The sequence below is a fragment of the Camelus dromedarius genome, chromosome 33, assembly GCF_036321535.1.
Source record: "Camelus dromedarius isolate mCamDro1 chromosome 33, mCamDro1.pat, whole genome shotgun sequence".
Taxonomy (NCBI): domain Eukaryota; kingdom Metazoa; phylum Chordata; class Mammalia; order Artiodactyla; family Camelidae; genus Camelus; species Camelus dromedarius.
Window position 1 is genome coordinate 13,193,270 of NC_087468.1, and position 23,486 is coordinate 13,216,755.

General features: G+C 42.4%; 1 protein-coding gene across 1 annotated transcript; it reads left to right on the forward strand.

The window, feature by feature from the left end:
• The first annotated feature begins 273 nt into the window (after window positions 1-273).
• POLR1B (RNA polymerase I subunit B) lies at window positions 274-23,269 on the forward strand. The gene is made up of 15 exons (XM_010984941.3): window positions 274-495; window positions 5,347-5,514; window positions 5,755-5,901; window positions 6,244-6,376; window positions 7,545-7,681; window positions 8,430-8,653; window positions 9,413-9,584; window positions 11,575-11,746; window positions 12,509-12,790; window positions 13,934-14,067; window positions 17,442-17,612; window positions 18,182-18,338; window positions 20,169-20,365; window positions 20,816-21,069; window positions 21,819-23,269. Exons 1-15 carry the CDS (start codon window positions 319-321, stop codon window positions 22,699-22,701), a joined length of 3,408 nt encoding a protein of 1,135 aa, XP_010983243.3. The 5' UTR covers window positions 274-318; the 3' UTR covers window positions 22,702-23,269.
• The last annotated feature ends 217 nt before the right edge of the window (window positions 23,270-23,486 follow it).

The following is a 23,486-nucleotide window of genomic DNA, read 5'->3' on the forward strand; positions in this document are numbered from 1 at the left end:
CGCTCTCCGCCGGTCCTAACAGCGTGAATGAGAGCGGAAGAGGTCACACGCCGAACTGGGTGTGGAGCGGCTTTCAACCTTCCGAGTCTCGCCCAGGGGGCATTTGGGGCGGGCAGACCACTCTCTGATTCCGTACTGTTTTAATCCGGCCCGTTCGCTCCACGGCATTGGTTTCAAGTCGACCCTGTAAAGGCGGAGGGCCCAGGCCCGGCGGAACAGGAGGAACTACATTTCCCAGCAGGCCGTGGGCGCCCGGCCCCGGCCATTCTTTCCGGCGCGTGCAGAGCTGTCGCTGGTTCCCAGTGTGGAGGCGGACGCATGGATCCCGGCAGCCGGTGGCGGAACCTGCCCAGTGGGCCCAGCCTAAAGCACTTGACCGACCCCTCTTACGGGATCCCGCGGGAACAGCAAAAGCCAGCATTGCAGGACTTAACGCGGGCGCACGTCGAGTCCTTCAACTACGCTGTGCGCGAGGGGCTGAGCCACGCGGTGCAGGTGAGCGCGGCGTCCTCCCGGGCTCCCCTCTGCTCAGCGTTCGCCGGCGCCGCTAGCCCCTGCCCGAGGAGGGCGGAGGAGAGGGGCCTGGCGGAGCTGGAGCGGGGAGACTGGGGGTCGGGGGTGGTGGCATGTGAGGCACTGGAGGAGGAAACCGGTGGGAGGGGGTGAGGCTCGGGGCCTGGGATGGGGAGGAGATCCAGGAGGCGGGGGGAGTGGGCCTGGGCCGAGGTTGCGGGGAGGAGCAGCACAGGCCGCGGGCAGGGGTCCCACAGAGGTGGCTGGTGGGGGGGGGCACAATATAATCCCAAATAATTGTACTTCTTGACTGTGCTAGGCTCAGCGCGGGGCTGTGTTGAGGGAGAGCGATATCATTGAGGCATAAAAGCGAAATTCAGTAGGAAACGTTTAATCCACAGTGATTGATAACATTACTCAGTAACGTTTGCTCCACGTGAAAGTGATTGGCCTGGAGGGTGATGGTAGCAGAGCTGGAGTGAAGATGGTGCGGGAGGGTCTCATTTAGTAAGCATCCCAGTGTTCCAGGCCCTGGGCGCTGAGGATAAGAGACAGTTCTTAGTTTTGAGTGCTCGGGATCATGTTTTGGGTGGAGGTGATGGAGCCGTGAAGGCAGCCAATGCCAGTCCTTGAGAACCGCTGTGTAGGGTACTTCGGGAGGGCAGCTAACCCAGGTGTTTGAGAAAGGGCAGGATTACATGTATTGAAAAAGACAGTGCATTCGCTCCAGGGGACATGAAGGAGCGGAGCTCAGGGGACTCTACCCTGAGCTTTTGCTGGGTAGGACTTGTGTTGTGAGAGGGATGGGGATAATGTGGAGAGCTGTGCCACTCCCTGATGTCTGAACTCTGTTCTGCAAATAATATGGGAGACGTTGAGGCTTCTATGAAGATTATTCCTTCACCTTTTTGCAAAAGACAAAACTTTTTGCTTGGTGGGAAATAATTTCTGTTATGCCTGGACTCTTATTGTGTCATGTCGATGAGAAAAATTATACATCTACTTAAAAGTTAATTGGCCCTGGGTTTTATTAAAACAGTGAAAAAGGGCCCAGGATTGAGATGATCAAGGAAGGCTTGGTCTAAAATAATGAACCCCCCACATAAGAGATTTTATAGATAATACGTGGACCAGCAATTCTCAAACTTTTTGTGCCCTGGACCCCTTTCCACTCTTAAAATTCTTGAGGGATTCCGAAAAAGCTTTTGTTTACTCTATTAGAAGCTGAAATTGAGAAATTTTAAAGCTACTAGTTCATTGAAAAATAAACCAGTTCTATATTAACCTTTTTTTATTAAAAATATTTTTTTCTTAAAAAAAGATTTTTGTATATCTTTTCAATGTTTGGCTTACTAGAAGACAGCTGGCTCCTTATATCTGCTTCTATATTCAATCTCTTATAAAATGTTTTGGTTGAAGTAGGTGAAGAAAATCTGGCTCAGATAATGATGCTGCAGTTTAGCTGGTACCATGATACTTTTTGAAAATGTTCCATAAAACACAGGTAAATGTCTAATATTTATAAAGCTCGGGGAAAATAGCCTTCGTCATATACTGTTTTGCCCGGTTTCTTTGGAGTAAATTCCTCCATTCTGTTGGCATGTCTGTCACCGTCATCTTTTTAGAATGCAGTAGATTCTCATTATTTGGGAATTCCATATTCGCGAGTTGCCTGCTCACTAAAGTTTATTTGTAACTCCCAAATTAGTACTCACCAACATGCACAGAGAGAAAAAAAAATTTGAGTTGCCTGGTGTGCAGCCGTCTCAGCTGAGGTCCAATAAGGTGCCACTCTTGCTTCTTGTTTCAATTTCTTACACTACAAATAATGATGTAGTAGGAGAGAGATGCCCACTTTTTAAAGCAAGTTCAAAATGTCCTTTTCAAAGTTTGCTCGGTTTTTCCCATCCTTATGCTTTTTGTTGGTGATTTTGCTGTTTAAAATGGCCCTCAAGCAGAGTGCCAAAGTGCTTTCTAATGTTCCTCAGTGAAGACAGCAAAGGAAACCAGAAGTAAAACAAAAGAAAACCTACGGAATGGGAGAAAATTTTTGCAAGTGAAACCGACAAAGGCTTGATCTCCAGAATATATAAGCAGCTCATACGACTCAATAAGAAAAAAATAAACAACCCAATCCAAAAATGGGCAGAAGACCTAAACAAGCAATTCTCCAAGGAAGACATACAAATGATCAAAAAGCACATGAAAAAATGCTCAATATCACTAATTATCAGAGAAATGCAAATCAAAACTACAATGAGGTATCACCTCACACCAGTCAGAATGGCCGTCATTCAAAAATCCACAAATGACAAATGCTGGAGAGGCTGTGGAGAAAGGGGAACCCTCCTACACTGCTGGTGGGAATGCAGTTTGGTGCAGCCACTATGGAAAACAGTGTGGAGATTCCTCAAAAGACTAGGAATAGACTTACCATATGACCCAGGAATCCCACTCCTGGGCTTGTATGCAGAAGGAAATCTACTTCAGGATGACACCTGCACCCCAATGTTCATAGCAGCACTATTTACAATAGCCAAAACATGGAAACAGCCTAAATGTCCATCAACAGGTGACTGGATAAAGAAGATGTGGTGTATTTATACAATGGAATACTACTCAGCCATAAAAACCGACAACATAATGCCATTTGCAGCAACATGGATGCTCCTGGAGAATGTCATTCTAAGTGAAGTAAGCCAGAAAGAGAAAGAAAAATACCATATGAGATCGCTCATATGTGGAATCTAAAAAACAAAAACAAAAACAAACAAACAAACAAAAACAAAGCGTAAATAAAGGACAGAAATAGACTCACAGACAGAGAATACAGACTTGTGGTTACCAGGGGGGTGGAGGGTGGGAAGGGATAGACTGGGATTTCAAAATTGTAGAATAGACTACACTGTATAGCACAGGGAAATATACACAAAATGTTATGATAACTCACAGAGAAAAAAATGTGACAATGAGTGTGTATATGTCCATGAATAACGGAAAAATTGTGCTGAACACTGGAATTTGACACAACATTGTAAAATGATTATAAATCAATAAAAAATGTTAAAAAAAAAAAAATAATGTTCCTCAGTGCAGAAAGGCTGTGATGTGCCCTGCAGAGAAAGTGTGTGTTGGATGGGCTTTGGTCAGTCGTGAGTTAGTGCTGTTGGCTGTGAATTCAGTGTTAATGAACCATGACATGTATTAAATAGGATGTCCTTAAGTAGAAACACACATAAAACAAGGTTATGGATTGATCAGTTGATGAAATGTGTCCGAGACTTGTAGGAACCTAAGTTTGTGTTTCCCCTAAAAACAGTTCAGAATTTATTATGTTGAATAAGGAGAATCGATTGTGTTAAGATACAGATAGTGCAGCTGTGTTTGAGAAAGTGAATCTTCTCATCACCCTTTAAAATTTTATTTTTATTTTATTTATTTTTTTTTTTGATGGGGGTTTACTTATTTATGTTTCAGAGGAGGTACTGAGGATTGAACCCAGGACCTTATGTATGCTAAGCATGCGCTCTGCCACTTAGCTATACCCTCCTCCCCAATCTCCCTTTTTTAAACAAATGCTCTAGAAAAAGAATATGAAAAGGAATATATGTACGTATATGTTAGACTGAAACATTACACTGTACCCCAGGCATTGGTACAACATTGTAAACTGACTATATACTTCAATTAAAGCAAAAAAATACTGTATTAAACTAATGCTCTAACCTTGTAATACCCTGTAATGAAAAAGAATAGGAAAAGGAATATATATATACACATATATCTGAATCATTGTGCTGCATATCAGAAACTAACACAGCATTGTAAATCCACTATACCTCAATTGAAATAAAATAATGCTCTGTTCTGAAATCAGAAATGTATGTTAAAATTTTATTTTAGAATAGGATGTTAAATTCTAAAGTACCAGCGTTAGATAAAATTTAAAAATTGAGGTAAAAGTCAGTTGAACTCAGGTGAAGGTGGAGAACCCCCCTTATAGTCTTAGCTCGTTTTTGGCATTCTTGTTATTCTAGCACTAAGGCTAGGAGGTAGTTAGTACGGAGGAGAGCTCAGTGATACCCCTTGCTCAGAACAGCAAAGCTTCCCACAGGAAGTGGTGCAGAGAAGCAACTGCTGTGGAAGGGGAAGAACCACCGTGGCCATTACCTTCCCGCTGGCATGACTCTGGCTTCAGTATGAGGCCACATGGAATGAAATGTACCCATATCCGCCTAAAGAATGGCATTGGGGGGGAACGTATAGCTCAGTGGTAGAGCACATGCTTAGCATGCACAAGGTCCTGGGTTCAATCCCCAGTACCTCCTCTAAAAATAAATAACCTAGTTACCTCCTCCCACCAGGATAAAAAATAATTAAATAATACAATAATAAATAAATAAAATATATTTTAAAAAAAGAATGGTATTAGAGTGTCAGGGCCTAAATCAGGAGGATGTGTCCATCTCCTTGCCCTTTTAGCAGGAGTTCCATTTTCCTGCCACACATGCAGAGGGTACAAGGTAAGAACAGAGAAGGGAGGCGCTGGGTTCAGAGGACAGCTTTGTTCTGTGCACCATGGTGTACCTGGAGCCTGCTGCAGAATCTGGCACGTAGTAGACTCTCAAAAAAGTCTTCAGTTAAGGCATTGTAGTTTTAGGTACTTAGCGAGAGTATGAGTAGACGGGGTGTAGCTTTGGCTGTCTTTTTAGATGCATCTGTCACATTGGCATTTCAGCCCTCAATGCTTGTAAAACACATGGGATTTGAAGGAGTCATAGAGAAAAAGTGCTTAGGAGATGCAAGCAGTTAATAGTGTGAATTGTATTTCAGGCGATACCTCCCTTTGAATTTGCTTTCAAAGATGAGCGTATCTCTCTTACGATTGTGGATGCTGTCATCAGTCCACCCACAGTTCCGAAGGGGAGCATCTGCAAAGAGCTCAACGTTTATCCAGCAGAATGCCGGGGCCGGAGGAGCACCTACCGGGGAAAGCTGACCGTGAGTACAACTCACCCATTGTACATTTTTGACAATAAACCTGGTGCCTAATAAAGTTTATACTAGAATTCTGCTTTGTTAGTGCCGCCATCCAGGAGATCCCATCTCTTCAATCTAAAGCACAAAATCACTTAATTTATGGTCTTCTGCCTTAAACTTATAAAACAGTCATTTGTTCTTGTAGATCCAGATATTTCCTCTTTTACTAAGTAATTTTTTTTCTCTCTTATTTTTATTTAGGCCGATATCAGCTGGGCAGTGAATGGAATCCCCAAAGGAACCATTAAACAGTTCCTTGGCCATGTTCCCATCATGGTGAAATCCAGGCTTTGCAACTTATACAGCCTTCCTCCAAAAGCCCTCATTGAGCACCACGAGGAAGCAGAGGTACCTGCCGGGGCCCGGGCACAGAAAGGCCAGGTGACGATAGAAGGCACCTGAGTTGGGAGTGAAAAGACGGGAAGCTTGTCGGAGGTGGGGGGGGAAGTCTGGTTTTCTTTCTCTGCGTCAGTCTCCAGATAGGGAAAATGTAAGATAGGGAAAATGCAGCACTGACGTCCTGTCGTGGAGACTTGATTAAATCTGCACTTTCCAGGCGATCCGCCCTCCCTCTTGCCTGAGTGCACCTCTTCTGCTAGGAATGAGGGTGATGTTTGCAGTTGGGCAGATTAATATATATAGTTAGTTATTTATCTTTGTTTAACAAATTATAATTCATCTCTTTGGCAGGAAATGGGAGGCTATTTTATAATCAATGGCATTGAAAAAGTCATCCGAATGTTAATTATGCCTCGCCGAAATTTCCCCATTGCAATGGTCAGACCGAAATGGAAAACCAGAGGACCTGGCTATACTCAGTATGGTAAGTTGTAGTGATTTTTGTAATGTTCTTTTAGAAAAGTTTAAGCTCTCTTATTAAAAAGTAGTTGCAGCCAAAGAGAGTCTTTGATATTTTTCTCCCATAAACGTAAATTGTTTGTTTTCCTATTAAGCATTTCTGTATTATAATTTCATAGTGGGAAACCTACTTTCTACTGTGTTCACTTTTTTTTCAAACTGAACACATGTTACTGCTTTTGAAGCTGAAGGCTGGCTGACTTGGCTGGAGGCGCGTATGGGTCTCAGAAGTCGTCTGGTTCGGGGTCTGTGGCACTCCTCTCGGGGTCCCTGGCTGATGGCCACCTGGCCTCTGTTTGATCACGCTCTCTGACAGTGTCTGGCTTCATAGGATAGTATTTTGCATTCTTGAGCCCTACAATTAAACAATTTATTCTTATAACTGAGCTAAAAAATCAGTCTCTAATGGTAGCCCATACACACTAAGGATAACAGGATCTTGGCGAGTCAGTGTCTCATCATTCATTCTTTTGTGCCACACGATGCAGTCTGTCTTAGTGGTCTTCGTCTGAAGCTGAATTACCTTAAAATCTAAAATTCTGCTTTTCTCCATTCGAGCTCTTGGATCAAGCCACTGTCTCTTGACCAGACTCCACAGGGTGCTAGAGATATAAAGCGTATGTGACCAAACTCCGCAGGGCTGTGGGCATATAAAGTGCTGTAAGACAAGGACACTTAAACAGCAGGGACCTACTATACAGCACAGGGAGCTATATTCAATACCTTATAATAACCTATAATGGAAAAGAACCCAAAAAAGAATATACATATGTGTGTGTTTATATGATGTATAACTGAATCACTGCTGTATACCTGAAACTAACAGAACATTGTAAATCAACTGTACTTCAATTTGAAAAAAAAAAAAAAAAGACCCTGCTCTGGGAGGAAACTGAAGTTTCATTAAATTCATAGGTTCAGTTACTTTGAGTGGTTTTCAGCCCACAGAGATTTTGCACCCTGGGGGACATTTGGCAAAGTCTGGGTACATTTTAGTTACCGGTCTTGTCCTAACTTAGTGGTTTGGCTCTAATTATTTCCAAGAGACTTAAAATAATTCAGAAAAAAAAAAATGTTTGAAGCCAGCATAGTACTGCTGAGTGTCTGACGTTTGGCTCTGTTGGTTTCAATAGGAGTTTCAGTGCACTGTGTGAGGGAAGAGCATTCCGCTGTCAACATGAACCTTCACTACTTGGAAAACGGCACAGTTATGTTGAACTTTATTTACCGGAAAGAGCTGTTTTTCCTTCCTCTGGGATTTGCGCTTAAGGTGTGACTTACTGAATTTCTTTCTTTTGTTGGGAAGCGGGTCATTGGAAGTGGGATCCTGTGCAGAATGGAAAGGCCGTCCTCGTCAGAGTTCATGCTCTGTGCTGGCTGTGTGCTGCTCCTGAGCAGAGTAGATCAGAATTCAGTGGCTGAAACATCAGTACACATTTCTCTCACAGTTTCTGCGGCCAGGAGTTTGGAAGTGGCTCAGAATTGGGGCAGTTCAGGCCGGGGTCTCAGGAGGCTGCCCTGTGAGATGTCAGCGGTGGCTGTTGTCATTTAGAAGGCTTGACTGGGGCCGGAGGATCCCCTCCCAAGGTGGTTCACTCATGGCTGCAAGTCAGCTCGGGCTGTTGGCAGGAGGTCTCAGTTCCTCTCCACGTGGGCCTTCCCACGGGCTGCTAGAGGTGGCTGTGTTTCCCAGAGAGCAGGCCAAGACAGGAGAACAAGGCGGGAGCTGCAGTGCCCTTTATGAGCCAGTCTTGAGAGTCACACCACATTCCCTTGGTCACAGCAGCCAGCCCTGATTCAGTGTGGAGGAGCCCAAGGTTGTGGATACCAGGAGGGCGAGGCTTATTGGGACCATCTCGGTGTGTATCATACAGGCATTGCTGTCGTCTTGAAAAACTTACTTAGATTCAGCAATAGAGGAGTGCTGATTTTTTTTTTTTTAGAATTGTTACTAAATGATTAAGATGGTTTAGTCATTATTAGCGATTAAAAAAAGAACCTTCTTTTCTGTTTTCTAGGCACTTGTCAACTTTTCCGATTATCAGATTTTTCAGGAGCTCATCAAAGGAAAGGAGGATGACTCTTTCTTTAGGAACTCGGTGTCCCAGATGTTAAGGATTGTAATGGAAGAGGGATGCTGCACACAAAAACAGGTCCTTAACTACCTGGGTGAACGCTTCAGAGTGAAGCTCAGTGTTCCTGACTGGTACCCAAATGAACAAGCTGCTGAGTTTCTGTTTGAGTATGTGTGCTTTTGCCTGAATTGTTTCTTAGGGGCAGAGGGTGTGCACGGTTCCCTGTACTGATGGGCTGGTGCGTCACCTGGGAGTCAGAATGGCCCAGGGGATGGGATCCTGGCTTAGCAAAGTAGGGGCTCGCTTTGTTTCTGCAGCCATCCTCACCTTTCTTTTTCTGCTAGTTTCATTTGGTTTTATTGTCCTCTTTAACTTTCCTCTTGAAGTAACTTCAAACTTGCAGAATTGCCACAAACATAGTACATTGGATACTCACGTTTCTAGTTGTTGACATTTTTGCTACTTTCCTTTATTAATTTCCTTGCATATATGTCGTTTTCCTTTCTGCATCATCTGAAAATTGCAGGCTTCACGTCCCTTTATTTCCCCCAGGCTAGGACTTTGTCTTCTTTAACTGCTGTGTAATTATTACAGGAGCCCTGCTCTGGACCAGCATCCTCCGATCTGTAGCCATGAGCCACATGCTGAGCACTTGAATGGCCAGTGCAACTGAGAAACTGAATTCTTAATTCATTTAATTTTAATCAATTTAAATTTAAACAGCCACATGTGGCCCAGCCTTACCACGTTGGCCACCACAGCTCTATTCTGTTCTTTTGCTAATGCTGCCGGTAAAGGTGAAAAGCAATTTTTCGAAAATGTGTAAGGACTTTTAGGTAAACAGGGACTGGGGACCTTGGTTAGTGGGACATCACGCAGTGTTAGCAACTGAATTGTTTTTAAGCTTTTTCTTTCTGTTTTGGCAGCCAGTGCATCTGTATCCACTTGAAATCCAACACTGAAAAGTTCTACATGCTTTGTCTCATGACCCGGAAGCTCTTTGCTTTAGCCAAAGGGGAGTGCGTGGAGGAGAATCCGGACAGCTTAGTGAATCAAGAAGTCCTGACACCCGGTCAGCTCTTCCTCATGTTTCTAAAGGTACGTGCAGGCTGCTGTCACCTGCCATGGGACGGTGTGGCCGGAGGCAGCAGTATTGTTTTCTGCATGTTCGTAATTTCTAGTTTGGGCATTTTATGTAAGTTTTTTTTTTCTATTTTTTGTTTGTTTAGCCTTAAGGAACTTAAGCAATTAAGGTAGCTTGTACCAGGTTCAGAAATTTCTTTTAATGTTTTTATAAAAGCTAAGTAAAGGCAATATCAAATCTTGGTCATAACATTAATTAATGATAAAGTGTAAACGGCCTATTTCCATGCATACAGTCAGTCCCCATTATTCACAGAGTCTGTATTTGCGAATTCACCACTTGCTACAGTTTATTTGTAACCCCAACGATACCGGTACTCGCAGCGCCCTCATGGTCACTTGCAGACGTACACAGAGAGCAGCAAACAATTGTTGGGGTCTCCTGATGTTCATGGTCCCAGCTGAGGTCTTAATGGGGTGATGCTCTGCCTTCTTGGCTCTTACGCTATAAACAAGGGACCCCCGAGTGCCATGCTTTCACATTTTTGTGCTTTTTGTTGGGGTGATTCTGCTGTTGAAAATGGTCCCCAAGCTCAGTGCTGAAATGCTGTCTAGCGTTCTGAGCATAAGAAGGCTGCAGCGTGCTGTATGGAGAAAACACTTGTATTTAACAACTTTTGTTCAGGCATGAGTTACAGTGATGTTGGCTGTGAGTTCAGCGATAAGAAATCAACAATGTAAACTAAGCTGTCTCTCAACAAATACGTGTAAACCATGGTTACATATTGATCAGCTGATGAAAATGTTGATGATCAGAGACCCCCTGAAACCTAGCCCTGCGTCTCTCCCAGGGAGCCGTGGTCTGTCCTCGTCGGTGGGGCATACAGAGACGTCATAGGGCGTGATTACTGTAAACAATGAGGACTCCATGTGTCTGTGTGTGTCTAGGGGGACAATGCTGGCATGACACCAAAGTCATTTTACAAGAAAGTTGATCTGGTGGCATTTTGTATTTTGAATATTACCCCTTAAAAAGATTTAATCTAAGAGATAACATAATGACAGGGAAGATGGAGAGGAATGAAGTAAAAATTGCCAAATTCCTTATCTAGTCAGAGGTCCTGTAATGTACGGCTTCCTATGGAAAAGTCTGTCGTGAAGCTTAAATAAATATTCAGGTGCCAGCTCATAGTTCATGCCCAGTAAATGCTAGTTAACCACAGGGAGGCAGTAGGCAGCCCCACGATAGGTGGAGGAAGTTTAGCTCGTCTTTTCCTCTTTTCTGTCTCTTTTGTTTTCTCTTTCTTTTCCGCTGTTTCAAGTTTTATAAGATAAGAAAGTGTCCGTCTTTCCTACTGGTTTGCCAGCTGTCTTGTATGCTGGGTGTCATCTGGGGACTTTGAGCTCCCCTCAGTGTTTTTGTTCTTGAGACGACAGGCTGCTGCTTTGGCTCAGGGTTTGGTTGTTGCTGCCTGTTTCTGGGATTGAAGTTGCTCTGATCTCTTAATAAGAGCATTTGAATTAAAAACTTTTTTTTTAAGGTCTAAGCTGCCAGTTTTGATTTTTTTTTTTTTCCTTTAGTGTGGATCATCTGAATGAGGAGTGATTTTGCTCCACCCCAAGGGATCTTTGATGATGTCTAGAGACAGTTCTGGTTGTCACAGCCTGGGGTTGCTACTGGCACCCAGCGGGTGAGGGCCAGGGAGGCTGTGAAACATCCCACAGAGCACGGAACAGCCCCCACCACAAAGAACCATCCAACCCCGGGGCCACCGGCCGAGGCTGAGACACCCTAAGCTACAGAAGTTTGTATCTTCTGTCTTTAAGAAATGCCTGACCTAGAATAGCACACTGAAGAGCTGTTTTTCAGGTTTATAATTTAGATGTTTTCCATGTCAAATGTATGAATTAGTGAGCCTTTGTTAAGGAAGTGTAGATTATGTAAAAGTAAATATGAAACTTGTAGTTAAAACACCTAAAATTTTAATTTTTTTTCTTATTTCAGGAAAAATTGGAAGCTTGGTTAGTATCTGTTAAAACAGCCATAGATAAGAAGTCTCAGAAGACCAATGTGTCCTTGAACACGGAAAATCTGATGAAGATTTTTACTATGGGAACAGACCTTACAAAACCATTTGAATATCTTCTTGCTACTGGGAATCTGCGTTCTAAAACGGGTACAATTAAATGGATAAGCTTTATTCAGTCATGATTTTCAAATGATTTGATTAATGTAGATTTATATATTGTTGAAAGAGGTTCTTTTGGAAAGTAAACTTCTCTGTCTCATTAAAGACAGACTTCAGGTTGTAAATTTTGATGGGTGAACACTGGGCTGAAGGGCTTCAGACAAGCTGTCTGTCTAGCTTAAATCTAATTTTAATAATCAAATGCATTTCCTGTGCTTCCTTCTAGAAAACTAAAGACAGGTTGGCTATCTGAAGAAAGGTTAACTAGATGGGTGGTTAACCCTGGAGGGTTGTTACGCATCCCTCCCTAAACCAGTTGCATCAGAATGACTGGAAAACCTTAAAAAGTGATTATCAAGGGCCCAGAATTCTGCCTTTTTTTTTTTTTTTAAACAGATGCTGCTGGTACAGGTTCTTGAAGGGCTAACAAGTGTTTGTGTGTCGTCCAGCCCTCGGACGAATCCCATTTAATTACTGGCTATTTTATTACTCCGTTCATGTTTTCCCACAGAGGAGGTACAGTGGAGGAGATAAGGAACCAGTCGAGCTGCTGCAGTTTTTGAAATCTGGGGGTTTTTACTATTTTTGTAGACTCTTCCGCTCAACAGAGCTGAGTAAACTTCGTGATAACCCACTCTGTGATGTTTAGTGTGGAGATTTTATCATCTTAGCAGAACTTACAATACAAACAGGCTTTTTTTCTTTTTCTTTTAAGTTGAGCCTATTTTCAGTGACTTTTGTTTTTTTAAGGTCTTGGCTTCCTGCAAGATTCTGGACTTTGTGTTGTGGCTGACAAGCTGAACTTTATACGCTATCTCTCCCACTTCCGCTGCGTGCACAGAGGGGCTGATTTTGCCAAGATGAGGACCACCACAGTCCGCAGGCTGCTGCCCGAGTCCTGGGGTTTCCTTTGCCCCGTGCACACCCCCGACGGGGAGCCCTGTGGTCTGATGAATCACCTGAGCGCCACGTGTGAGGTCGTCACTCAGTTTGCATACACAGCGTCTGTTCCGGCCCTGCTCTGCAGTCTGGGTGGGTGGCTAAACGCTCTTGTTTGGTTGGGTGGGTGTTAACAGGTATAAAGCTATCAATTTAGGCTTTTGGTGAGGCTGAACAGCGAATTCCTGCAAGGGTGATGGATGAAACACTATAGATAACCTGCGACACTTTGTAAAATACTTGCTGTCTCCCGAAGGCATTTGTGGCTCATGGAAGTGTGTTCTTTACCTAATTAGAGGCGATTCTCGGTGTTTGCGGTACTTCTGTTCTCTGAAGTCACCCCCGACACAGAATTAGCAGTCACTGAGCCATTCACTGCTCCTGGGGAGACAAAGGCTGGGTTCCTGCAAGCCTCATCACAACACTTCATCAGCTGATTGATACATAGCTTTGTTTTATGTGGGTTTCTGTTTAAAGACACCTTATTTAATACATATTGTTGATTCATTACCATTGAGTTCTCAGCCAACAGGGCTATAACTATAAGCTTATCTAACATGTAGTTTTTCCGTAAGGCTCAGCACAGCCTTGTGCTTAGAAACCCGCACTGTAGCCCTATGCTTGAAGGCCATTTTACTCAGCAAAGTCACCAACAGAATGCGCAAAGATGCAAAAAATATGGCACTGCCCAGAGTGCAGAAAGCACGCTTGTCTACAGTGTGAGCTGAAGCAAGCAGGCAGAGCGTCACCTTGTTTGACCTCAGCTGGGAACACATGTGTCAAGTGACTCAAAATTTTCACTGAATCTCCCCAAGTGACCAAAAAAGTGCCACTAATATTGATATTGGGGTTACAAATAAATTTTAGCAAGTAGACAATTTTGCGTTGTGTGAATCATAAAGATGAAATGTAATTTTAGATTTTGGGGGGAAAGTTAGTATGTTTACATGGCTCAGAAATCAAAATGTAAAAGGTGTACAGCGCAGAGCCTCCCTTACACCCCCGTCCCCTTGCTGCTCTCCCCACAGGCAGTTAGAAACACTAGATTGGGGTGGCGGGGGGGTGTCCTTCCTGAAATGATTTAGAAATTTACTCAAGCAATACAAAACACTCCGGTGTAGAGAAAGGATGGCCAGCAATCTAAAATGATGGAGCAGTCATCAGACCCACCTGCTGGGAAGTTTAAATGTTGGGAAAAGCATCCGACGTGTTCATCCTGTCTGTTCACCTCCTCAGGGGTCACTCCAGTTGACGGAGCGCCACATCGACCGTACAGCGAGTGCTACCCTGTGCTGCTGGATGGGGTCATGGTTGGCTGGGTGGACAAGGAGCTGGCTCCTGGCATCGCCGATTCTCTCCGACATTTTAAGGTATCTTGAGTCTCTGAGTTGTTCTGTCCCTTGATCTTAGGTTTTCAGGCCTTTTCTGGTTGTTGAGGTAGCCCCAGGTTGTTCTAGAATGGGCAGGGGCTCTGGAGGTCAGAAGCTGATTCCAGAAGCGCCCGTACGTTCTCTCTGGTGGCAGCGTCTAGCCTTGTGCTGACCTTATCAGTTGGGGTCAGTGACAGGTACTTGACCTGTATGCATTTTTTGTGTGTGTGTGGTTTCACTGAGACCCTAGTCTACTAATCTATCAGATTTTTAACTTGTTTTTCTTCATAGATACTAGTGACTTATAGGGGACTTCGAAGTATGGACTTTATATTTCAAGTAATATTGAAGATACAAGTCATAACCTGTTGCTTTCTGGATCTTGAAATACATTTGTAAAGTTACTGTTTGAATAACAAATCTATAGAATTTCCTCCTAATAAGAGTCTTTGTTGCTTAGATAATGGCCTTTAGAAGAATTGTTTTGGCTGTAGTATGAACTTGTGGTTTACACTCTGTCCTGTTGTGTTTAGTTTAGTTGGTTTTTTTGCTCGTTTTTAGTCATTTACTTTTGATACAATTTTACACTTAAAGGATGTTCCAGCAGTACAGAGAGCTCCCATGGGCCCATTACGCAGATCCCCCAGTTGTTATCAGCCCCACCTACTTAATCATTTGTGTGCTATTTCTAAATACTATGTACATTTGTCTTCTGAACTATTTGACAGCAGTGCACACTCATGTCCCCTTTTCCATAGATTTCAGTGTATCTTTTCCAAGAGCAAGGATTTTCTTTTTATTAACCCCAGTATATTTACCAAAATCAGGGACGGTCAGGTTGGTGGAATCCACAGCCCATATTCGGGTTATACCAGTTGTCTGAGTAATGTCCTTTATAGCTGTTTTTCTACTCCTGGTCTGTGACCCTGTCCAGAATCACATGTTTCATGTCATTGTCATGTTTTTTCAGTCTCCTTCAATCCAGTTCCTCAGCCCTCAGTGTCTTGACGCCATTTTTAGGAGTGCAGGCCGGCTGTGTGGACGGTCTCTTGGTGTATGTAGCTTCCTGTGGTGAGACTCGGGATGTCATTTCAGGAAGCACTTGATGTCGGCTGGTCTCATGACTGGTGACATGAACCTGGATCACTTTAAGGCTCTGTTCTTTAGATTAGTCCACTGTACTGTTACTGATTTTCTCTGTAATAAGTAATTTGTGGATAGAGATTTGGAAGCTCTGTGAAAGCCCTTTTCCTCATCAAATTTTCTCCCGCGAGTTGGATTCTTTGCAGAGAATTATTCTTCCACTGATGATTCTTTGCTGAGTTAATTATTACCGTGATGGTTGCCACATGGTTTTTCCTAGCTCCATTTGTTCTGTTTATTAGTTGCTATTATGTAAGGTGGAGCTTTCCTCTCTCCGTTTGTTTATTTGCATCAGCATGGGTTTATAGATGCTTGCTTTATTTTGTGAATATTCTGTTACTGTCATTTGTTTTGATGCTCAAATTATATCGGATTTGGCCAGTGGGAACCACTCTGGACTGGTCCCTGGGTTTTATAAATGTATAGAACAAAATTTACCATTTTAACAATTTTCAAGTGTGCAGTTCAGTGACATGTACATAAGTACATTTGTATTGTTGTGCAGCCATCACCATCATCCATCTTCTGAACTTTTTCATCCTCCCAAACAGAAACTGTACCCATTCAGCAATGACCCTCCATTCCCCCTTTCTCCATGAATTTGATTTTGCTAAGTACCTCATGTAAGTGGTACATAAGAAGTCATACAATACTTGTCCCTTTGTGTCTGGCTTATTTCACTCAGCATATTGTTTTCAGAGTTCCTCTGTGTTCTAACATATAGCAGAACTTCATTCTTTTTTATGGCTGAATAATATTCCTGTTTGTGTGTGGGTGTATACGAGTTCTGTTGGATATATATACCTAGAAGCAGAATTGCTGAATCCTATAGTGAATCTATGTTTAATTTTTTGGCATCTTTGGAGAAAAAAATTGTAAGGTTTTTTTCCCTTAGACATATTGAGTGTATTATATTAATCCATTCCCTAATAATGATCATTCTCTAATAATATTAATCCATTCCCTAATAATGATCATTCTTTAATAATAATGAATAGTGAGTCTTAAATTCCTAGAATAAATCTCACTTGGTCATTATTTTAATGTTTAAATACTAATACTTTCTTAAAGGTTAATGTTCTAAGATTTTTAAAAAATCAGCATTCACAAATCTGCTTTAAAAAAAGAATTAGAAAGTCTTCCTTAGTTCTCAATGCTCTGGAACAGTTTGGGAAGCGTTAGGTCATCTGGTCTTTGGTCTCCGAGAATTCCCCTGTGAAAGCATCTGGCCCTGGTGCTTTCTTTTTGGGGAGCTCCTTGATACCTTTATGTCTAATACAGAAACTGGTCTTTAAACTTTTTACCTCTACTGAGGTTTGTTTTGGTAACCTGCATTTTCTCTCTTTCACAGAGATATGCAAAGCAGACCCATGATTGAAAACTTTTGTTTCAGTGTTTTTTTTCCCCTTTGCCATTTCTTACTCAATATATTCATCTCTCCCCCTCCTTTTTTCCCCTTGATTTAGATCAAGTAGTGGGTACTGTAACTTTTAAAAACTGAGAATTTTAATTCATTAATTTGAACCTTTTTCTGCACTCTGCCTTATTATTTTCTGGACTCTGCCTTATTAATTCCAGGTTTTATCTTTAGTATTTCTGTACTTGTACTATTTTGTGTTCTTTTTTTTTTTTTAGCTTTTGAGCTAAGAATTTAATTCATTTATTTTCATTCTTTCGTTTTATTAAAAATGTGTTTAACTGTGAACTGCCCTAAGTCCTGCTGTACAGGTTTCATTATTTTTTTCACATTTCTGTAATTTTAGTTTGTATTTCTCCTTTCACCCAGGAGTTAGTGGATGGTTTTTGGTATGTTGTTTGTTTTTTAATTCGAAGGTGGAAGGGCCTTTTCATTGAATACATTTAAAAATAAAACCGGTAATCCACTGTATTTTCAACATCAGAGAATAGACTTCCATTTAGTACATCTACACACACATTCTTGGGTCACCTTTTCCCCAGTCTCAGTCATTACCAGTTTGCCTGACTGTGGGACTGAGCCCCCAAGAAAGTAGGGCCTTTGTCAGCTCTGGATTTGGGGTGAATGGTCATCTGTGTGCGGCTGAGACTGGCAGGGCACTAGGTTTGTTACCTGCATAACTGATTTCACTTCTTAAGATACTACGTTCCATGTTTGCTCTCATCCTCTGTTGTGCCCGCCTCCTGGGTGGCGGGGGATAGATATAAAACACGTCACTTAACTCTGTACTGAACTCTCTTTTTGTTGAAAACAGGTGTTGAGAGAAAAAAGAATTCCCCCCTGGATGGAGGTGGCCCTTATCCCCATGACAGGAAAACCAAGTCTCTACCCAGGATTGTACCTTTTTACCACCCCGTGTAGACTGGTGCGGCCTGTGCAGAACTTGGAATTAGGCAAAGAAGAGCTGATTGGAACTATGGAACAGGTACACATACCCTGTGATTGTACAGGATACAACTTGCAGAGACTTAGTAACTTTCTTTTTTAAAGTGTTAGTGTTACAGTAACGGTCAGGCATTTGAAAGAAAGAGCTTATTTTCTGGCTCCTCCGTGACCAGCATGAAGCAGTTTCCACGCTTATCAAACCTGAGAGAGGGTTGGTGGTCACGTTCCCTGCCTTTCCCATCCAGCCCACCTCCCAAAGTTCTCTGCGCCCAGCTCTGCCTTGGGTAGTAAGACTGAAACATTGTTGGACTCATTCACAGCCTTTGCCTACATTTTGCAGTTGCAAAGCCATGGGCTTTGTGTTACTTAAAAAAATTTCCTGCTTCCTATCCCCCTTCACAATCGGACCAGGGTATATTTGGAATGAAATATGTAAGGCAGGTGGTGTTTCTAACTATGGATCCCTTCAGTGTTCATGATGCTGGGTGGAAGGTTTCCTTCCACGTCTGTGGGTACTAAACGCTGACAGGTCGACAGCAGGAGTTCATGAATGTTAGCAGCCACAGTTATCCTTATTCCTGGAACTTCCTCACCCTTCCTCCTGTCCAGATCTTTATGAACATTGCCATCTTTGAGGATGAGGTCCTGCCTGGAGTTACCACCCACCAGGAGCTCTTCCCTCACAGCCTGCTGAGTGTGATCGCCAACTTCATCCCTTTCTCCGATCACAACCAGAGTCCGAGAAACATGTACCAGTGCCAGATGGGTAAGATGGAGGGGAGGGTGGTGGTTGTCACGTGTACGGAAGAAACGTGCTTGGAATTTTTAAATTTTGAAATAATTTCAAAATCAGAAAAGTTAAAAGTTGCAATAATAGTACACAGAGTCCCATGAACCCTTTACGTAGATTTCACCTCATTGTGCTGTTTTCCATTAAAGGTGAGTAGCAGACACAGTGCCCTTTGGCCCTGAACATTTCAGTGTGTATTTCCTAACAACAAGGAGATTCACTTACATAACCAAGGATAGTTACTGAGATTAGGAAATCTAACATTAATATTATTATTTTATGGTCCTTATTCACATTTTGACCAGTTGTCCCAAAAATATGGTTTATGGCAAATTTTTTTGTGTGGCATCTAGTCTAAGATCACACATTGTATTTAGTTCTCTTATCTATTTAGTCCTTCAAGTTAGAACAGATTGTTAGTCTTTCTTTGCCTTACGTGACATTTGTAAGAAAAAGGTAATTTCTTTTGTAGAATGTCCATCAGCTTGGGTTTGTCTGAGATCTTACGGTTAGATTTTTGAAGAGGACAAGCCATTATCATCACCCCCAGCCCCACCATTATCACTTTTAGGGCTTTTCATTCTTGCCTGGTGACTCAAGTTTCCATGAAGTATAATTTCAGCCTGAAATTTTCAGCCTAAAAAGCTACTTTTAATATTTTTTAATTGTTGCAGGCTGCTGGCTACAAATTCTCTTAGTTTTCATATCTCTGAGAATGTCTTTATTTCTTCTTCACTTGAAGGAACTGGATAGATAGCTCTGATTTGACAGGGGGGGTTTGCTTTACTTTTTTTTTTTTTTTTTTTTTTGTATGCCTAGTAATACTGGATTGTGTTGTGGACAGAAAATGGTATGTTGTAAAGACTGGACCCTGTTATGTTCCTGTGAAGTGGGCTGGTTTTTGGATTACTGGAAGCCAGCTGAACACAGCAGCTGCCGTGCGCTCTTCTAGCCATAGGCTGGCTGCTCACATCTGTCCCACGCATGCATCGTTCCGGAGTCTACCAAAGATTTGGACTCTGTGTGCACAGTTTAAGGCTCTCCCTTTATGGTTCTGGCCTTTCTGAAATTCCTCCCCTTACTTTCCAGTTGCCATCATGCTCTGAACTCTGTTCCTTGTTCTTCAAGCCAATAAGACTGGGTTTTTACGGGTTTCTAAGTTGTAGCCACTATATTGACTGGGCCATCAGGCAAACAATAAAAAAGAAAAACATTAAAAACTGAAAAAGCTGTAAATTCACTCAGTGCAGTTCCTTTTGTCCAACGTTAATCCCTTTTCAGTTTCTGACTACTTTGGTTACTCTCCAGTGCTTTCAGCTAGAGTGTGTGTGTGTGTGTGTGTGTGTGTGTGTATGTAATTGGTTTTTGTTTTTTTCTGGATCTTATACTTACATGTTGAGGGTAATATTGTAGGAGTAGTCCTCTATTGCAGGAAGCTGGAAGTTTTTCAAAAATTTATATATATAGATAGATAGATAGATTTATAAATCTTTTTTTAAAACCATATTTTTTTAACTTTTTTTTATTGAGTTATAGTTAGTTTACAATGTTGTGTCAATTTCCAGTTAAAATCATTTTGTTTTGAATTGATTCTTTGTCCTGTAAGGTAGTATAAAGAATTTTACCTACTCGCTGTACCTCACTACCCATGATTAACAAATACTGACTTTTTGCTCTGTGTGTGAGAGCAAAATTAATCTAATGATTTACTCATTCCCCTATGATGAATATTTAGTTTCCAGTTTTATATGTCACCTTTATAATCAAGGAGGGAAAAACAAAATGCAAATGTTTTCCCCTTTGTAGGTAAGCAGACGATGGGCTTTCCCCTTCTCACTTTTCAAGACCGATCAGATAACAAACTGTACCGTCTCCAGACTCCACAGAGCCCTTTAGTGAGACCATACATGTACGATTATTACGACATGGATAACTACCCAATTGGGACCAATGCCATTGTTGCTGTCATTTCTTACACTGGCTATGACATGGAAGACGCCATGGTAAGTTTCACCAAGAGATGTAGTTCCATTCTTTTTCATTTGTAACTTTTTAATTTACTGTGAGATCATCGAAGGAGTATTTCTGTGTCCCCTGGTGCATGTGGGTGTTCTGTTAAATAGTTAATTCCTGATCTAAGTTAAAAGTGGCAAGCCTCAAGGGATATTACTAAATACTCGTATGCACAGGCCTGCATGCTTGAGAGCCTGGCATGAGTAGATGTCGAATGAATGTAGTCTTGGAAACACCTACCGTTTATATTTATGCGTGGTTAGGTTTTAAGCCATTTATACGTGTCTGAGCTTTAATAATAGCACAGGTGATTTGGAAAATGTGGACAGAGTTTTAAAATCCAGAGCCAGTTACCCTAAACCAAGTGTTGTAATTCTCACTGGTTTTATTTTGAAAGCCCTCATTTGGCCTCCATCTCTTAATGAGTTTTGGCTTCGCAGATTGTGAATAAGGCCTCTTGGGAGCGAGGCTTTGCCCATGGAAGTGTCTACAAATCCGAGTTCATAGATCTGTCTGAGAAAATTAAGCAAGGAGATGATAGTCTGGTGTTTGGAGTCAAACCTGGTGACCCACGGACCCTGCTTAAGCTGGATGGCGATGGACTGCCGTTTATTGGAGCACAGCTGCAGTGCGGAGACCCGTACTACAGCTACGTCAACCTCAACACCGGGGAGAGCTTCGTGACCTACTATAAGTAAGTCTGCACGCCGGCGCTATTTGTCAGAGGCTGTTTCTCAGTGAAACTGCTGGAGGTCAATGAAGGTTATTTCTCCACAGAAGAATTCTGGGAGAAAGTATAAGTGGTGGCTGAGTTACTAACTGTATCGGTGTTTCTTAAATGAACGTTCCGTGTCTGTTGTGTTGCCTTTGTTTTTCTGCTTCTGTTATCAGTCTGTTACTACTGATGAGTTATCTGTGATTTATTTTAAAACGACATCATTCAGGGCGAGGGTATAGCTCAAGTGGTAGAGTGCATGCTTCGTGTGCACGAGGTCCTGAGTTCAATCCCCAGTACCTCCTCTAAAAATAAAGAAATAAACCTAATTACCACCCCCCCAATACTGTGTTATTCAAACTTGATCATCTCTCATACACATTGTTAGTAATGTTTCCTGGCTGAAATGTTGAATTCATTGTTTCCTATTAGAAATAAACATTTCAGGCTTATTTTATGACTAAAATCGGTTTCAGTAGTAGGTCCTCAGTTGCCTTTCTTGCTAGTATTCTTGCAGATAACACGGTTCTGTAGTGAACACAACCGGTGGGGTCCCACATAATTCATGAGTACTTTGAGGGGTACCAGCTCTATTTGTATTGGGGAATAGAGGTAAGAATAAGTTTTGCAAATATCCTTTATGAAACAATAAATATTTCAATAAAACTTAGTGTCTCTATACGTTTAAACAAATATTTTGACTTTCTGTACGGTTTATTTTTCCCTAGGAGTAAAGAGAATTGTATTGTGGATAACATCAAAGTGTGCAGTAATGACACCGGAAGTGGCAGGTTCAAGTGCGTTTGCATCACAATGAGAGTCCCTCGGAACCCAACTATCGGGGATAAATTTGCCAGTCGTCATGGGCAGAAGGGCATCTTGAGCAGACTGTGGCCCGTGGAGGACATGCCGTTCACCGAGAGCGGGATGGTCCCGGACATTCTGTTCAACCCCCACGGGTTTCCATCCCGCATGACCATCGGTATGCTGATCGAGAGTATGGCAGGGAAGTCGGCGGCTTTGCATGGCCTCTGCCACGACGCCACACCCTTCACCTTCTCCGAGGAGAACTCGGCCCTGGAACACTTCGGGGAGATGCTGAAGGCTGCCGGCTACAACTTCTATGGCACCGAGAGGCTGTACAGTGGCATCAGCGGGCTGGAGCTGGAGGCAGACATTTTCATAGGCGTGGTCTATTACCAGCGCCTACGCCACATGGTCTCAGACAAATTCCAAGTGAGAACAACAGGAGCCAGAGACAAAGTCACCAACCAGCCCATTGGGGGAAGGAACGTCCAGGGTGGAATCCGTTTTGGGGAGATGGAGCGGGATGCCCTTTTAGCGCACGGTACATCTTTCCTCCTTCACGACCGCCTCTTCAACTGCTCAGATCGCTCAGTAGCGCACGTGTGTGTGCAGTGTGGTAGCTTACTCTCCCCGCTCCTGGAGAAGCCCCCTCCGTCTTGGTCGGCCCTGCGCAACAGGAAGTACAGCTGTACCCTGTGTAACCGCAGCGACACCATCGACACGGTTTCTGTGCCTTACGTCTTCCGGTATTTTGTAGCTGAACTGGCAGCTATGAACATCAAAGTAAAACTGGACATCGTTTAACTGGACGCTGGCCTTTTGGGTCAGGATTGCTATCAGATTAAAATAGAATGTAACGTTAGTTCAGTGGGGCTGTTAATAAGTTACTCTGGAGTTTTTCCATGGTGGATAGAGCTCTCAGCCAAGACCTGGAGACGACGAATTCAGGGTTTCTGAGTCGCTTGGGTATAATAACTACTGAAGATGATTTTCAGTGTATTTGTTAAAAAATTCCGTAAGTGTCTTTAAAAACAATACACTGATAAATAGAAGGATATTCAGGGAAAACTCTTTCCAACCCCAGGTTCTTTGTATTCAGCCTTCAGGAGGCAGTGATTGTCAAACATTTATTTGTCCATGTAAAGCAGAGCAGTCCAATACGAATACAATATAAGCCATATATGTAGTTTTATATTTTCTTATATCCACATTAAAGTAAAAACAAAAAGAAATATTTTTAACAGCTTTATTTAAGTGTAATTGTTAAACAAAAATGCACATATTTAATGTATATAACTGGGTGGGACTGAACGTATGCGTACGGCTGTGAATGATCCCAGTCTTGGTAATAAATGTCACCTCCCACAGTTTCCTTGTGCCTCTTCAGATTGTTTTTTGGCTTTTTTGTTAAGAACACTCATCTTCTATCAGTGGAACTTTATACCCTTTAAAACAGCAACTCCCCAGCTCCCTCTCCCTTCAGCTCCCTTCAAAGATAACCATCATTCTGTCTCTCTGAGTTTATTTTAGATGCCGCATAAGGGGGAGTTCATACAGTGTATGTCCTTCTGGAACTGGCTTATTTTACT